General features: G+C 50.2%; 1 protein-coding gene across 1 annotated transcript in view; it reads right to left on the minus strand.

Annotated features, from left to right (window-relative positions):
- LOC136962462 (CUB and sushi domain-containing protein 3-like) overlaps positions 1–17500 on the minus strand; it is a 164259-nt gene that overhangs the window by 16185 nt on the left and 130574 nt on the right. The window contains 20 exon segments of the mRNA XM_067256247.1: positions 1947–2013; positions 2016–2067; positions 2069–2124; positions 2525–2687; positions 2690–2715; positions 2846–2873; positions 2875–2973; positions 2975–3057; positions 3866–3982; positions 6314–6326; positions 6328–6384; positions 6534–6620; positions 6622–6653; positions 6912–7016; positions 8986–9082; positions 9184–9308; positions 10816–10843; positions 10845–11020; positions 12112–12207; positions 13253–13366. Of these exon segments, the coding sequence (XP_067112348.1) occupies positions 1947–2013; positions 2016–2067; positions 2069–2124; positions 2525–2687; positions 2690–2715; positions 2846–2873; positions 2875–2973; positions 2975–3057; positions 3866–3982; positions 6314–6326; positions 6328–6384; positions 6534–6620; positions 6622–6653; positions 6912–7016; positions 8986–9082; positions 9184–9308; positions 10816–10843; positions 10845–11020; positions 12112–12207; positions 13253–13366 (1621 nt within the window).

Below are 17500 nucleotides of genomic sequence, written 5' to 3' on the forward strand. Positions count from 1 at the left end.
ATAGGCTTGTATGAAGTCATACAGGCATTATAGAGTACTACTGTAATAGGCTTGTATGAAGTCATACCAGGCATTATAGAGTACTACTGTAATAGGCTTGTATGAAGTCATACAGACATTATAGAGTTACTACTGTAAATAGGCTTGTATGAAGTCATACAGGCATTATAGAGTACTACTGTAATAGGCTTGTATAAAGTCCATACAGGCATTATAGAGTACTACTGTAATAGGCCTTGTATGAAGGTCATACAGGCATTATAGAGTACTACTGTAATAGGCTTGTATGAAGTCATACAGGCATTATAGAGTACTACTGTAATAGGCTTGTATGAAGTCATACAGGCATTATAGAGTACTACTGTAATAGGCTTGTATGAAGTCATACAGGCATTATAGAGTACTACTGTAATAGGCTTGTATGAAGTCATACAGGCATTATAGAGTACTACTGTAATAGGCTTGTATGAAGTCATACAGACATTATAGAGTTACTACTGTAATAGGCTTGTATGAAGTCATACAGACATTATAGAGTACTACTGTAATAGGCTTGTATGAAGTCATACAGGCATTATAGTTTACTACTGTAATAGGCTCATGTGTCTAAGGATGTTATTGTTTGCACTGTATGTGATTGACGTCAAACAGCGGCCCCACACAGGGAAACTGACATTTTCACATCCATGATTTCCCCTTTCTTTATGTCTCAAAACAACATCCACCTTCCCTCGCATTGGCTAACACACGTCACATGGCTTTTGTTTCTGAGATCATAACAATGACTTTAAGAAACCTTGAGTTCATGCACAGTAATGTCTTTGTTTAAGTTCAGCGCTTCCCTCCTGCATGGCCCCGGTCATGCCTGCAGAGAGGCTGTCGTGTCTCCAAAAAGGAGGTCCGCCTGGACCTCGTTTGGGGAAGCTACCAATCCTGGGCGATGGCTTTCTTGAGCGTGCATAGAAATGCCTAGGAAGGCGACAATAACGCTTGTATATCCTTCGATCACTACATCATCGAATGTTAAATGACGGGAATATATTGTTAAGTACGCGATAATGACATTGATGATCTGTGAGCCGCAGCGTTATGACCCCCTCGCCGTTCAGAAGTGAGCGTGAAACGAGTGTGTGCCGTGAGGGCTGTTAGAGATGGAACATTCCGGTGACTGCTGGGTTGGTGAGGCCCTAGATGGTTTCGAAAACTGTTTGTTTATTTTGTTTTCACATTCCCCAGTTGATATGACTTTTTTTAATGTGTCATAACCCGTTAATTTAAGTCGTAAAATTGTCCTACTTAGTTTTGTTGTTTGTCTTCCTGCTCATTTTTTCACACTGTTATTATTGCTGCACTGTGCCTGTAGCTGAGATGTGGTGACTTTGCACTGGGCCTGGTAGCTGAGATGTGGTGGACTTTGCACTGGGCCTGGTAGCTGAGATGTGGTGACTTTGCACTGGGCCTGGTAGCTGAGATGTGGTGACTTTGCACTGGGCCTGGTAGCTGAGATGTGGTGGACTTTGCACTGGGCCTGGTAATACAGACGGTTTCCTTGACTCTGACCACTGCAATACTGGTAGAACTACACACCTCTGATGCTTGACGTTCTGCTGTACTTTCTACTTGTCCTATGCTCTATTTCTATGTCGCTTTGGATAAAAGTGTCTGACAAATGATGAAAATGTAAGTGTACTTTAATAAGTCAGTGTTACTATGTTGGTACAGTACCATGTTCTACTTGTACTGTGATAATACTATAAGCAAAACTGCGGTAGTGCCCACTATACGGTGAACGTCTATGCACTAGTACTATGCTCATACTACATCAGTACTACAATGACACTACATTGGTACTTAGTTCATCCTATGGTAGTACTGCACCCACCAGACAGTGAAGTCAATAGTACTATGATAATACTTTATTAGTACTATGGTAGTACTGCACCCACCAGACGGTGATGAAGTCGTAGATGGGCTCGGTGCTGAGCACGGTGAAGTTGATGTAGATGCCGTTGCCGGGGGAACGCGGACACTCCAGATGCAGTCCTGGAAGTTGGGGTACTCCTCGGGGGTGCCCAGGGGAGTAGATGGTGCCGTTCATGGACGTGATGTTTCCTCCACACAGGGCTGGGGAGACAGACTGGGTTAGCTAGCAGAGCTAAAGGGCTGGGGTAAGAGACTAGGTTAGCTAGCAGAGTTAAAGGGCTGGGGAGACAGACTGGGTTAGCTAGCAGAGCTAAAGGGCTGGGGTAAGAGACTAGATTAGCTAGCAGAGTTAAAGGGCTGGGGAAAACAGACTAGGTTAGCTAGCAGAGCTAAAGGGCTGGGGAAACAGACTAGGTTAGCTAGCAGAGCTAAAGGGCTGGGGAAACAGACTAGTTTAGCTAGCAGAGCTAAAGGGGCTGGGGAAACAGACTAGGGTTAGCTAACCCCAGGTCAGATCCTTCATCGCCGGTATACCGCAGGTATCTCCCTGAAACAAATCCATGTAGCAGCTGTACGTGCGGGGTGCAAGGGGGATTCGAACCTTCACAGCGCGGCACAGGGTGGTTCCAGTCGCGGCTGGTGCCGTGGACGCAGGTGAGCGAGGCCTCCCCCAGGAGGGAGTACCCAGGCAGGCACTCGAAGGACACGGTCAGCCCCACGCTGAAGTCACTACCGATCACCACCCCGTTCCTGAAGGGTCTGGGGGATCAGGACAGCTCTGGAGCTGATAGGCTGGGGGGAGGAAGGTGGGGAGAGGTGGGTATGTTAGTAGGTGACTCAGCTTACTGATGGCTTGGCTGCAGGGTGATATGGAGAACCAGACATGTGGGAGACAGTAGATATCCAGTAGATAGCTAGTTACCCTGGTAGGTGATATGGAAGCCAGGTTTTGTTCTGGGAGTAGTCGCTGTGGAAGTAGAAGGACGTGAGGTGTGTGGTGCTGAACAGGGGTCGGGGCAGCTGGGGTCCGCTGAACCTGTCAATCACAGAGGCCCGTCTCCTGGTTACCGCTGCGGATTTCCAGGTAGTCGTGGATCGCCTCCGTGGAAAAGTTCAGGAACTGCAGATGTATACCTGCAGGGGGACACACACACACCAGCACACAGCACACACAGGACACACGCAGACACACACACAGGATCATGACACACACACGCACACGCAAGTACATGCAATTTAAAACCCAAACAGGACAAAGGGTATCTCTTTCCTTTCATTCCCCCTCTCTGACATGTGTGTGCCAAGGGGCTTGTGCTTTGTAAGGGGCTGCGCATGTCAGTCTGCGTGCGCGTTTGTGTGTGTGTGGAGTGAGCGTGTGCGCGAGAGCGAGCGTGTCTGTGTCTCGCGTTGTGTGTGTGTGTGTGAGCGAGAGTGTGCACGAGAGCGAGCGTGTCTGTGTCTTGCATTGTGTGTGTGTGTGTGTCAGCACGTCAGCGTGTGCTTATACACTTCACCTGTGCTCTCCCCGGTGGACTCTGTATGAATACCCTCCTTTTTCACAGGCTTCTCCTACGTTCTGTCCATTGACACATTCATGCGAGCCTTGCCAGTGTTTGACTTGGTGCATTCCTCCTTAGACCCCTGTCCATTTTTGACCCTGACCCTCGCCTTGCATTCAGTGTTTGTTTGTTTTAGCCCGTGTGCCTGCTGTCTCTGTACCTTTTTGCCGTGTGCATTATTAAACATTCGCTTACAGTGTTTTGGTTCCTCCTGTCCTGTACCTGACTGTGTGTTTGGAGTGCATTTGTATTTGTGTGTGTGTATCTGTGCGCGTGTGCATGTATGTGAGTGTGTGAGTATCTTTGTGCACGTGTGTCTGTGTGTGTCTGTGCGTGCGAGTGTGTCAGTATGCGTGGGTGTAAGTGTGTGTGTGTGTACATACCAAAGCCGATTGGTAGCTTGACGTTCCAAGTGCAGTCCATTACACTGGGGTAGTTGCCAGGGAAACCAGGGCTCAGAATCACACCACTCACATCTGTCATGGAGCCTCCACAGTGGGCTGTGAACACACACACACACACCACAACACACACCCCACACATGTACACCACACACACACCCACACAAGTTAGATATCGTCTCATCTACATGTACTTTTCAATCATCTTTAATGCAGCATCCCATCTTGTCCCGGGTCCTTCTCCAGGAGATGGTTCCTCTCTCCTGTACCAGACACCATCCTCTCCTCTACAGTCCTACTGCTCATGTCAGTGTGTGGTGTGTCAATCCCCTGAGTGTGTGTCCTTCCCGTTCTCGGGACCAGAGAGTCCCCACGCACCCCCCCCCCCCCCCACCACTCAGCCACATCCCCCAGCCTGACAGCCAGAGAAACCCCCTGATCTGTCAAACAAGCTCACCATGAATTACACATCTTACAGGAGTGGGGGGATTTGATTACAATGAAACCAGCTCAAGATGTGGACCAGAGAGATCCAGACTCGTGCTGCACTGGACCACGTGTCGCGGAGACGTTCGCGTTGCACTGCGCTGTCCTTTGTGATACAGGGGGCAGCCGGCACGTGCTCGCACCGCGCTGCACCTGGTGAACACAGGCCATCCCTTGACTCAGACCACTGGAGGACGACGCACTTCCGCTCCTCCATCTTCTGCCGGGCTTTCCAAAGTGCACTTGTCACGGTGGAGGAAAGTATCTGCTCCATAAATCATATGCAAGCATCCCATGTCGTCGCTACTAATGTACTACTTTGATCTGTCGGTTGGAGTTCGCTCGTATGGTAGGAGGGCCGCGGGAGATGGCCGAGCTCCTTGTTCCCGAACCCTGCCTGGCCGACGACCCGCCGAGGACATCCGCGCGTTCATCATCATTTTAGCGCAGCTCAATGATTCATCTCGTCCATGACGAATGCTCTCAGTAATCCTGACGGACCGATCAAAAACAAACGAGTGAATAAAATGAGTGACGCTCCGCTGAGACAGGACGGGGGGGGGGGGGGGGGTCTTTCATGGTCGGCGGTAGCGGAGCCCAACACGGAGGTGTGTGTATGGGGGGGGACTGTGTGTGTGTAGGCGAGTGAGTGGTGTGTGTGCGTGCGTGTATGAGGGAGTACGTGTGACGGTGTGTACGTGAGTGTGTGTGTGTGTGTGTAACTCCCCCCCGTTTTGTGAACCTGGGGGAAGAGGGAGGTATTATAAAAGTATCTTTTTTGTTCTGCTTTATTCTGAAACCCTTTCACCTCGGTGGGCACAGGGAGGCCGACGGGGTCCAGATGATCCAGCTCTTTATGGAAGTGATATTTAATATGGGGTCCGGAAGGGGACCTTCGGACGTATTTGGCGACGCTGAGAGAGATCTTTCCCTTTTTTATGTCGGGCTACTTAGGGGAATCATGATTGTGTCTGGGGCTTTATGATGTGTGGTGTGTGTGAGCGTGAAGAGATTGGTCGGCACGAGAGAGAGCGAGCGAGAGGGAGGGAGAGAGAGGGGTGGGGAGAGGGAGAGGGAATCAGAGAAAGGCAAGAGAGGGGGAGAGAGGGAAAGAGTGGGAGAGAGGGGTGGTTTGGGGATGGGGGGGGTGATGAAGTGGTGTTGGCAGGACGAGAGTTGAGGAGCCAACCAACACAAAGAGAATAGGACAGCTCAGGGATGCACCTTCCCAGAGAGCGTGTGTGTGTGTGTGTGTGTGTGTGTGTGTGTCATGTGGGAGGTGTGAGCACACGTGTCATGGCCGGGGGCTGACGGGGGGGGGGGGGGGGGCTGGAGATGTAGATGTGAAGCTTCTAGAACACTGGAGCACATGAGGCCTCGAGGCCCCTGAGAGCGGGGCCTTGCACTCACTCACACACACACGCAACCACAAAACACATGCTCTCACACACGCATACACTCACATAAACACACTCTCATATAGGAAAAAGGTCTGGACAGAGACCAGAGAAAAACCGTGCAATAGAGTCAGGGGAGACCAGCAGAGGGGACCCTGAGTGGCTCATTGCCCTGCCAGCACGCACACTCACACTCACACACACACACACAAGGGGAGGGGAGGGAAAGAGGAAGAGAAGAAGAGAGTGGAAAGAGAGGAGAGGAAGGGTGGGGAGTGGAGAGGAAGATGGGAAAGGGGAGAGGGGGAGGAGAGCAGAGAAGAGGGAGAGGAGAGCAGTTGGTGGGTGAATTATTGAGCTGTGCTTGCTTTTCAGGAAGCACAGCTGGTCCAGACAACCACAGACCCCCCCCCCCCCCACACCCCTACTTTCACACCCCTACATACACACACTGTACATATTACACACCAGACAGAGGGGTACAGGGTAGAGGTGTGTGTGTGTGTACCTAGACAGAGGGGTACAGGGTAGAGGTGTGTGTGTGTACCTAGACAGAGGGGGTACAGGGTAGTTCCAGCGTCTGACAGGTCCAGGCATGCAGGTGATGTGGGCGTTTCCCTGGAGGAAGAAGACAGGAAGTGTTAACGCACTTGCAGCGTGTGTGCATACGTGTTTGTATGTGTGTGGGTCTGTGTGTACATCATCATGTGTGTGTGTGTGTCTGTGTGCGTACGTATCTGTGTGTATATGTGTGTGAGTGTGTGTACCTGTAGAGAGTATCCCTGTTCACACTGGAACTGCACCACATCTCCCACCATGAAGCGGTCTCCTAGCCTGAGACCATAGGTGGGAGTCCTGGGGCTCTGGACACGACTCCAGCCCTATAGCTGGAACACACACACACACGTTTTGGTTGTCTTGTGCCAGGTGCATACTCCTGATGCATGGTGGGTATTGGAGTATTACATTTGGACCCCTTGTGGCAAGGTGGTTCAGGTAGTCTTACCTGTGTGCTTCAAGTGTATGGTGGGGTAATGTAGTCTGCATGGTGGGTAATGCAATCGTACCTGTATACTCCAGGTGCATGGCAGCTAATGAAGTTTCACTTGTGTACTCCTGGTGCATGATGGGTAATGTAGTCTCACCTGTATACTCCAGGTGGAAGCCGGCAGCTGAGACGCTGATGTCGGAGCTGAAGCTCAGGTAGAGGTTGTTGGAGGTGCTGTTGAGGAGCTGAGGGATGGTGGTGCCTGGGGGAGAGAGGAGGAGGGAGGATAGGGGGGAGGAGGGAGGACAGGGGGAGGAAGGAGGATAGGGGGGAGGGAGGAGGAGAGTGGATAGGGGGGAGGAGGGGAGGATAGGGGGGGAGGAGGGAGGATACGGGGGAGGGAGGAGGAGAGTGGATAGGGGGGAGGAGGGAGGATAGGGGGGAGGGAGGAGGAGGGAGGATAGGGGGGAGGGAGGAAGAGGGAGGATGAGGGAGGATAGGGGGGAGGGAGGAGGATAGGGGGGGAGGGAGGAGGATAGGGGGAGGAGGGAGGATAGGGGGAGGAGGGAGGATAGGGGGGGAGGAGGGAGGATAGGGGGAGGAGGGAGGATAGGGGGAGGAGGGAGGATAGGGGGGAGGAGGGAGGATAGGGGGGAGGAGGGAGGATAGGGGGGAGGAGGGAGGATAGGGGGAGGAGGGAGGATAGGGGGGAGGAGGGAGGATAGGGGGGAGGGAGAACGGAAGAGGGAGGGAGAAGGAGAAAAAGAAAAAGACAGAGTATATGTTAAATACATGTATTTAACAGTTAAATTTGGTAGTTACTAAGTCAGATATTAGACAGTGACAAAAACAGTTACTAACACATGACCTTTTCCTGACACGTTTGCTACTAGTACTGCAAAATCAATCTGAAGCTGGAATAAGAAAAACTGAATAATGTACAAAAAAATGAGTGAGCGTCCTGACAGATGAACCAGCCCTGGTGTGATTGTGTTACCTAGTCAGGGCTCTGATCCACCCACTACCTTTTGGGGCTTTTAAAACAATACAGTCATGACAATTTCTGTAAATGTACCTTGAATATTCAACTTGCTGGGGCAAAGTATTTGAAAATAGTACATATTTTACAATGGGTGTGGGTGCACAAGTCCTTTTACACGATCCTCATAGAAAATGAGTCAAGGCCAATTCATTGTATCCTTTTTTGTTGATTAAACTGGAAAATGGGCCCCACATACCAGAGCAGCAACACAAGGGCCGGATATCCATGATGGGGTGAACAAGGGTGGAAGCTAGCCCAATGTTAGGTATTTACCTGAGTACAAATGTTGTTACATGGTTACATATCTACCTAGTGAGTAGAAATAGATATATAAGCTATTTACCTAAGTAGACAGTGGGATATGTAGATATTTAGGTATATAAGGTATTAACCTAAGTAAATAGTTCGTTTGGTAGATAGTTAGGTATATTATTGATAAGTAGGTGTTTAGGTATACATTTAGGTATTTATATAAGTAGATAGTTGTTAGGTTGATAGATAATTAATTAAGGTATTTACCTTAGAAGATAGTTAGGTATATTATACACATTAGATATTTACCTAGATAGACAGTTTGCAGTGTAACCTGAGTAGATAGTTTAGGTATTACCTGAGTATATAGTAGATAGATAGTTAGATATTACCTGGGTGTATAGTAGATAGATAGTTAGGTATTACCTGAGTGTATAGTAGATAGTTAGTTAGGTATTACCTGAGCGTATAGTAGATAGATAGTTAGGTATTACCTGAGCGTATAGTAGATAGATAGTTAGGTATTACCTGAGTGTATAGTAGATAGTTAGTTAGGTATTACCTGAGTGTATAGTAGATAGTTAGTTAGGTATTACCTGAGTGTATAGTAGATAGTTAGTTAGGTATTACCTGAGTGTATAGTAGATAGTTAGTTAGGTATTAGCTGAGCGTATAGTAGATAGTTTAGTTAGGTATTACCTGAGTGTATAGTAGATAGTTAGTTAGGTATTACCTGAGTGTATAGTAGATAGATAGTTAGGTATTAGCTGATTGTATAGTAGATAGATAGTTAGGTATTACCTGAGTGTATAGTAGATAGTTAGTTAGGTATTACCTGAGTGTATAGTAGATAGATAGTTAGGTATTAGCTGAGTGTATAGTAGATAGATAGTTAGGTATTACCTGAGTGTATAGTAGATAGATAGTTAGGTATTACCCGAGTAGCTGCCTAATCGAGGGGCATGGTTATCTGCTCCGTCGTAAAAGTCGAGAGAATCCCAGTTATGCTCCGAAGCAAAGCTGATCACCTGGATCTGGGGGGGGGGGGGGGTAGAAAGAGATAGAAAGAAAAATAGTCCACATACTGCACAGTGTTGGACTGTGTGTGTGTGTGTGAGAGATCAAGAGGGGTCACCTGTATTCCCGCCCCCTCAGGAACGGAGATCTTCCACACACAGTTCTGGTTGTTGTCGTAGGGCTCGGGGTACCCAGGGGACAGGATGGTGCCTCTGTGGGCAATCAACGTGCCTCCACACGGCACTGGGGGGGAGGGGACACGGTCAGGGCAGGGTAGGTCATGTTGTTGAGAAGCACGTTTCGACATATTTGCTGAAATAAACTTCAAAATCCCGATAGCGACCAATGAATCTAAAGGTTTGACAGTGAAGTTAAATCAATCCGACATCTGTGGGTGTCGCAGGACTGTAATAAACACGGGCCAATCGTTAAGGTTGAACAGGCACTAATGATTGGACGGCATTCAGACCAAATGCAATGATTGGACGGGCTACTTGTGTGTCTGTGTGTGTACATACTTCCCGGCAGTAGTCAGGCAGCACTTTGGTGTTTGGGGGAGTGGCTCTTAAGGGAAGGGGTGGGATGTATCGGTTTGAATCCTCTACACACTCACACACACTCACAGACACTACACACAGCACTGGAGAGGAGGATCATTTTAATACACGCACACACACATTACACGCACGACACAGGAGAGGAGACATCAATACACGCACACAAACCCGCGCGCACACACAATGTCTAGATCAGTTCAGATAAGGTTGTGTTATAATCAGATAATTATGTTTTATTACGGCAGAACATTAACATAGTTCATTAATAAAACAATAAAAAGAAATGTTCTCTGCTAGGATAAAGGGACGTGATTTAGATAGATAAGGGTGGAGGAGGAGGCACACACCCTCAAGGACACAGGATGCGTGTGTGTGTGTGTGTGCGTGCCTGTGTGTGGGCCAGTTAGTGTGCGCGTGCATGTGTGTGCGCGTTTTAGTGTGTGTTTTGGTGTGTGTTTGTGTTAGTGCCTGAGTGTGTGCGTATGTATGTCTGTGAGTGTGTGTGTTGGTTGGTGTGTGTGTCTGTGAGTGTGTGTGTCAGGTCAGATGCTATCTGGGAAGGACAGCAGGATAATGTGGAGGTTAAAACCAATCACTGTGTTTAAACAGCAAACAGCAGGTGGACACACACACACACGCGCACACACACACACACACAGATGGGTGTCTAACAGGAGGTAAGACATGAGTGAAGGATAGGGCGGAGAGATGGATGGAGATATGGGGCTGGGAGGGATAGAGGGATCAAGAGAGAGCATGATCAAAGGAGAGAGAGAGGGGAGAGAGAGAAAGAGAGAGAGGGGGAGAGAGAGAAAGAGAGAGAGGGGGAGAGAGAGAAAGAGAGGGGGGAGAGAGAGAGAAAGAGAGAGAGGGGGAGAGAGAGAGAGGGGGGAGAGAGAGAGAGAGTGGGAGAGAGACAGAGTAAAAAAGAGGGGTAGAGAGAGAGAGAAATGGGGAGAGGGAGAGAGGGGGGGGACAGGAAAAGCAGTCCAATATATCTGTGTCAAACCTTTCAATTATTCAACAAATTCACTTCAGAGCAATTTCTGCTCATCCATATTTCACACAGGTAAGATGTGATGCTCTGGGTCACAACGTAATGATGAGGGTCCTGAGGTCACACACACACACACACACACACACTCTCTCTCTCTCTGTCACACCCTCACACACTACTGAGTGAGTCACTGGACCGACGCAGGTAGGCAGCGAGTCGTTCCATTTGGGCGAGGTTGTCGGGGACGCTCTCGCAGCGAATGGCATTGGAGCCATGGAGGGCGTAACCAGGGTTACACTCAAACATCACCGTGGCGCCCACGGCGAAGTCGTTGCCGAGACGTTTGCCGAAGCGAGGCTCCGGCACGGAACTACACTGAGTAGAGCTGGTCCTGGGGACGGCTGGGGGAGCGGGCGGGGGGGGGGGAGAGAAAGTTAGAGGAGGCAGGAGGGGAGATGGGGGGAGAAGGGGGGGAGGAGGGAGGGAGATAAGAGGAATACTTCAAACAGAACAGTCCTTTTAGAACAAACACAATGGTCCCTTTGGGGAAGGAAAATGAGTAAGTGAATAAAAGTCGAGAACGAAAAACGGGATGATTTGTTGATGTGTTGTCAGAGATGCTTTTATCTGCTCCCAGACAGCTGCTGAAGAGTCTTCATACACACACACATTTTCTCTCTCACACACACACAGACACACACATTCTCGCACACACATTATCTCACACACGCACACACACACACACTCACACTCTTATATACACACACACTCTCACACACGCCTTTCGCATGTGTTCACACACACACACACACACCCTCTAACATTCCTCTACCCTTGCTCTGCTGATGCAGTTGTAGAACATGTATGCAGTATTGTACAGAGAATTAGCTATGGCCTAGGGTGTGTGCGTGCTTGCGTGCATGCTTGTATGGGTGTACAAGTGCATGTAGAAGTGAGTGTGTGTCTATGCTTGTGTGTGCGCGCGTGTGTGTACAGAAGTGTGTGTGTGTTGCTGGAGGCTGCAGTGAGAGGATTTAAAGTGAGCATTTGTTTGATGAAGGCAGAATTTGTACAGTTTGCAGAGTGGTAAGAAGCTTGATGTCTCTAAGCTGAAGAGAAGTTCTCTAGTGAGTCAGTGAGTTAGCTTAGAGGCAGGAGAGGCAAGAGCGAGAGCGAGAAGGAGGAGAGATGGAGGTAAAGAGATGGAGGAGAGAGAGAGAGGAAGAGAGGAGAGAGAAAGAGAGGAGAAAGAGAGAGAGAGAGAGGAGAGAGAGAGAGAAGGTGAGACAGAGAGAGAGAAGAGAGAGAGAGGAGAGAGAGAGAGAGAGAGAGAGAGAGAGAGAGAGAGAGAGAGAGAGAGAGAGAGAGAGAGAGAAAGAAAGAGAGGAGAGAGAGAAGATGAGAGAGAGGAAAGAGAGGAGAGAGAGAGAAAGAGAAAAGGGGGAAACTGACGAACCCCCAAAAAGTGTGTGTGTGTGTGTGTGTGACCCACCTTGGTAGACAAAGTGGAAGCCCTTGGCAGTCTCCGGTCCAACAGTAGTGAACTTGATGGTGACCTGGTTACCTGTCGTCAATGGAAGGGACTCCCCTGGGGGATGGAAGGTGAGGGGAGGGTAGAGAGGGAGGGAGGGAGGGAGGGAGGGAGGAGAGGGGAGGGAGGGAGGGAGGGAGGAGAGGGAGGGGAGGGAGGGAGGGAGGGAGGAGAGGGAGGGAGGGAGGGAGGGAGGGAGGAGAGGGAGGGAGGGAGGGAGGAGGAGAGGGAGGGAGGGAGGGAGGGAGGGAGGGAGGGAGGGAGGAGAGGGAGGGAGGGAGGGAGGGAGGGAGGGAGGAGGAGGGAGGGAGGGAGGGAGGAGAGGGAGGGAGGGAGGGAGGGGAGGGAGGGAGGGAGGAGAGGGAGGGAGGGAGGGAGGGAGGGAGGGAGGGAGGGAGGGAGGGAGGAGAGGGAGGGAGGGAGGGAGGGAGGGAGGAGAGGGAGGGAGGGAGGGAGGGAGGGAGGGGAGGGAGGGAGGGAGGGAGGAGGGAGGGAGGGAGGGAGGGAGGGAGGGAGGGAGGAGAGGGAGGGAGGGAGGGAGGGAGGGAGGAGAGGGAGGGAGGGAGGGAGGGAGGGAGGAGAGGGAGGGGAGGGAGGGGAGGGAGGGAGGGAGGGAGGGAGGGAGGGAGGGAGGGAGGGAGGAGAGGGAGGGAGGGAGGGAGGGAGGGAGGAGAGGGAGGGAGGGGAGGGAGGGAGGGAGGGAGGGAGGGAGGAGAGGGAGGGAGGGAGGGAGGGAGGGAGGAGAGGGAGGGAGGAGAGGGAGGGGAGGAGGAGAGGGAGGGGAGGAAGGAGGGATACAAGAAGGAGAGGAGGTCCTTTCATCGAGCATGTTTCAGACAGCAGTGTGAGTGTGTTGATTGATGTGTGTTTGGTCACCTGACCCCCCCCCCCCCCCCCCCCCCCCCACCCCCCTCAGATCAATACTTCTGACTAGGACGAGGACAGAGAATCAATCACCTTCTTTGATCAGCGACAAGCGGGAGAGACACTGTGAAGGCCGCTGGTTCACTCTCCGCTTTGATCTCCTTCCACTGCCTCCCCTCCTGTCTCCTTCTCTCCTCTAATCTACTGTCCTTCACTCCCCCTCCCCTCCCCTCCTTACCTGAGTGGGATCCAGAGAGGGAGGATAGGAGAGGACTCTGCTGGGTGGATCCATCGTAGATTTCCACGACATCATTCAGAGAGGTCTGGAACAGGACGAACTGGCCAAACAGCACTGAGGAACCAGAGGCACGAGACAACGTTCACATACAGTATATACACACTATTTTACACACATCTCCTTTCTCTCTCTCTCTCTCTCTCTCTCTCTCTCTCTCTCTCTCTCTCTCACTACCCCTCTCTAGTGGGATCACGATACAAACCCTGCTGTGTCTACAAAACCCTCCCTTCTCCCTCCCTCCCTCCTCATCCCCTCTTTCCTGCCATTCTTCCCACCCCACCCCTGAATCCCTCGGCGATTCAATCTTTCCTCCCTCCCCTCCACCCCCCCCCCCCCCCCCCCCTCCCTCCACGGTGTCCTGACGGCCCTGGTTGCCTCATCAGCTCGTTAAGGAGGCAGGCAACTCGTTAGCAGGCAGCTGATTAGCATCCCAGACTGTGACTTGACCTGAATCGGCCATGCTGAGAGGAAGATGGGGGAGGAGGAGGAGGAGGGGAGAGGGGGTTGGACAGGGTGGAGGGGGAGGAGAGGAGGTGGAGGGGGAGGAGGAGGAGGAGGGAGAGGGGGTGGAGGAGAGGGGGAGGACGGAGAGGGGGTGGAGGAGAGGAGGAGGAGGAAGAGGGGGTGGAGGGGGAGGAGAGGAGGTGGAGGAGGGGGTTCGGGTTTGACTCTCTTAACAGCAGGTTACAACCAGGGCAGAGGTTCACTAACAAACTGGCTCCCTGCAGCTTTACAGGGCTCCAATAACTCTGTCTTCCGGCAGTTTCATAGCAGGAACAGCATTCAGTTTCAAGTGAACCAAACTCCAAAACCACTTTTATCAAATGAAACACTCACGCACGGCTAAACTCATTAAACCTGGTCTTGATTCCGACAAATCTTTGCAGAAGTGTTATCTTTGCAATTTAGTGGTACATTCCTGGGATCACAGGTGATAATTGCCCCCTGAGTTTCATGGATCACTTCAAGCGATGATGACCACTGAAGTATGTTAGGATTGGTAAGTGCTACAGCAGGGTTTACAAGAACTCAGCTATCCTGGGGATTCAGTGTGTGTGTGTGTGTGTGTGTGTGTGTGTGTCTTTCGCTCTGGCTGAGTTCTAGAGAATCCACCAGTGTGTGTGTCTGTGTCCAGGTGTGAGTGTGTGTCCAGGTGTGTGTGTGTGTGTATGTGTATTTCTACACCAGTGCATCAGACAAGTGTTGCAACAGGATGTCTGGTAAGCTTGACTGGGCTGAACATGTTCATCATGCATATCACTGCATATGGAGGGAACTTTAGACTGCCACACACCCTGGGAGAATACACACACACACTATGTATACACTCATACCACCACACACATATATGCTCACACACACATGCACCATATACATCCCGACACAAACACACACCACACACACGTATTATATAGACCCACACCACACACAAGGACCATAATATACACCCACCCACACACAAACACGACAGAGAGAGAGAGACAGAGAGAGAGAGACAGAGAGAGAGACAGAGAGAGACAGACAGAGAGAGAGATACAGAGAGAGACAGAGAGAGACAGAGAGAGAGACAGAGAGAAAGAGACAGAGACAGAGAGACAGAGAGAGAGACAGAGAGAGACAGAGAGAGAGAGAGACAGAGAGAGACAGAGAGAGACAGACAGAGAGAGAGATACAGAGAGAGACAGAGAGAGAGACAGAGAGAAAGAGACAGAGAGAGAGAGACAGAGAGAGAGACAGAGAGACAGACAGAGAAAGAGACAGAGAGACAGAGAGAGAGACAGAGAGAGAGACAGAGAGAGAGAGACAGAGAGAGAGACATACATAGAGAGACAGAGAGAAAGAGACAGAGACAGAGAGAGAGACAGAGAGAGAGACAGAGACAGAGAGAGAGACAGAGAGAGACAGAGAGAGAGACAGAGAGAGAGAAAGAGACAGAGAGAGAGACAGAGAGAGAGAGATTTGTAACGAAGTAGAAACATTTATAGCAACAAAAACAGTCTTAGACAAGCTGTTTTGAGAGTTCTCTATACCTAAACACTGTAGTACCTCTGTGCTTAGTGTGAGGTTTCTCTCTCTCTCACACACATACACAGCCAGAGCTATAAGCGATCACGGCCGGGCCTCAACATGTCTCAGCTCTTTGAGAAAGTCGCCCGGCAACCTGCTGTCCTCAGCATGTGATTGGCCGGCGCCTTGCTTCTGACAATGGGGATGGTGATATGATAATGATACGATAATGATACAATAATGAGGTCCCATTGGTCTGGCCCTTCTCCTGTTTTCCATCTTCCTACTTTCTAGAGAGAGCGAGAGAGAGAGCGAGCGAGACGGAGAGAGACAGGAGAGAGATTGAGAGAGAGAGAGGAAGAGAAGGAGAGCGAGAGGAAGAGAGGGAGAGGAAGAAAGGGAGAGAGAGAGAGAGAGAGAGAGAGAGAGAGAGAGAGAGAGAGAGACAAGAAAGAAAGACAAATCTGTTTGGAGTGTGTGTGGGAGACAGAGGCAAGCCTTTTGACAGCCAAGGGATGAAGAGATGATTCTGCCGTCTCCATCAGGACCCTGAGGTGTTCTATTCTTAATCTTCACTCCGTCCGTACACACTTAAAAACATCCAAGACGCAACGCGCGTTGGTAACAACCGAACTGAGGATCTGCAGGGAACACGCTCTCGCTCCAATCGGTTCCCGTGGACGGCTTGATTGACAGGCGTACGAGCCAAGGGGCACGGAGGAGGAGGGGGAGGCGGGCGCGCATCGTGTCCTCGGCTTCACCCGCCCCTCGCCCCTTCCCAACTCCGCCCTCTCGTCCAAATGTGGTCACTCCTGGCTCCGAAAAGCAAAGGTGGCGACGAGTGCAAAAATCGAGGCTTCAAAAACAGGCTTTCACCTACCAATGGGTGCGGTCCATAGACTTTGCCCATTATATATACAGTCATTGCCATAGCACTGAAATGGATGTGTGTGTGGGCTGTTAGGAGAGGTGAGACCAGGAGAAAGAACAACCTTGTCCTTTGGTGAAGCACTTATTCACACACACACACACACACACACACACACACACACTCTGGAATGTACGGTCTTTTTTCTGGGACACTGTTCACTTGAACATTGAAGTGACAGCAGACAACACACCCACGCATGCACATGTGTCACTCACACACGTCCGTCAAACAATGACCCCGTCCTAGCTCCCCCTTTTAAGCTTCTTCAAAGGAAACACACACCCACACACACACACACCCACACACACACACACACACACACACACACACACACACACACACAGCCCTTTCACCTTGCCAGCTTGAGTGTTCCAGCTCTGTGCACTCCACGACTCTACACTCTAGACCAGGGGTGGGCAATTAATTTTCCCGAAGGGCCACATGAAAAATTGGGACCGTTGTGGCGGGCAGAACCAATAGGCTGAATTTAAATCTGCTCAATATTAATGTTATTGCTTTATTTAAAAAACAGTAAATTATATTGTTTGGAGCTGCTACTGGTAATACATGTTACAATGAGGCTATGAAAATGTGTCAAAAGTGTCATTTAATTTTTCAACCTTCACAAAAATACATAAGATGTATGTTAAAGACCAGCAATTGATTAACTTTATTCAAAAGCAATACGTGCTTCTGATGTTTTCCAGTTCAGTTCAGTTTTTCTTACTCAGTGAGAAAAATCCAGTCTGTCTTGGGCTTGAACCAGTGTATTAAAGTCTGGTTGAATGTCTGAGGTAGTTATGCGAAGGACAGCTGACAGGTGATCAGGGTCTGCAGCTTAACTAGCAAACCAGCAGCGGCCCTTGCCCACTCTGCATCGGTCAAGTTCTTGTATTTGTCTGTGTTTAGTCCTGTTGTGCCGATTCAAATTGTAATCCTTCAACAAAGGAGACCTGTTCTCCACAAACTAAGCACACAGCTTTGCCTTTGACTTCAGTAAACAGACATTTAGAAGTCCATGTCTTGTTCAAAACTCTACATTCTGTATCAACCTCTCGTTGTTTACCGTGAGCGGACATTTCCATAACCAACAGCTAACTCTGTGTCTCCTGTCGGTGAGGCTGCGTAAGCGCTCATACGTAAATCGCCTGATCACTGTAGTCTTTCAGGACGACAGATTTCCTCCCGCTCAACACATTGATTTATTTGTCATTTTTCATTGACCTCACGTGGGCCGGACTGGGACAGCC

The sequence above is a fragment of the Osmerus mordax genome, chromosome 18 (assembly GCF_038355195.1).
Source record: "Osmerus mordax isolate fOsmMor3 chromosome 18, fOsmMor3.pri, whole genome shotgun sequence".
Taxonomy (NCBI): Eukaryota; Metazoa; Chordata; class Actinopteri; order Osmeriformes; family Osmeridae; genus Osmerus; species Osmerus mordax.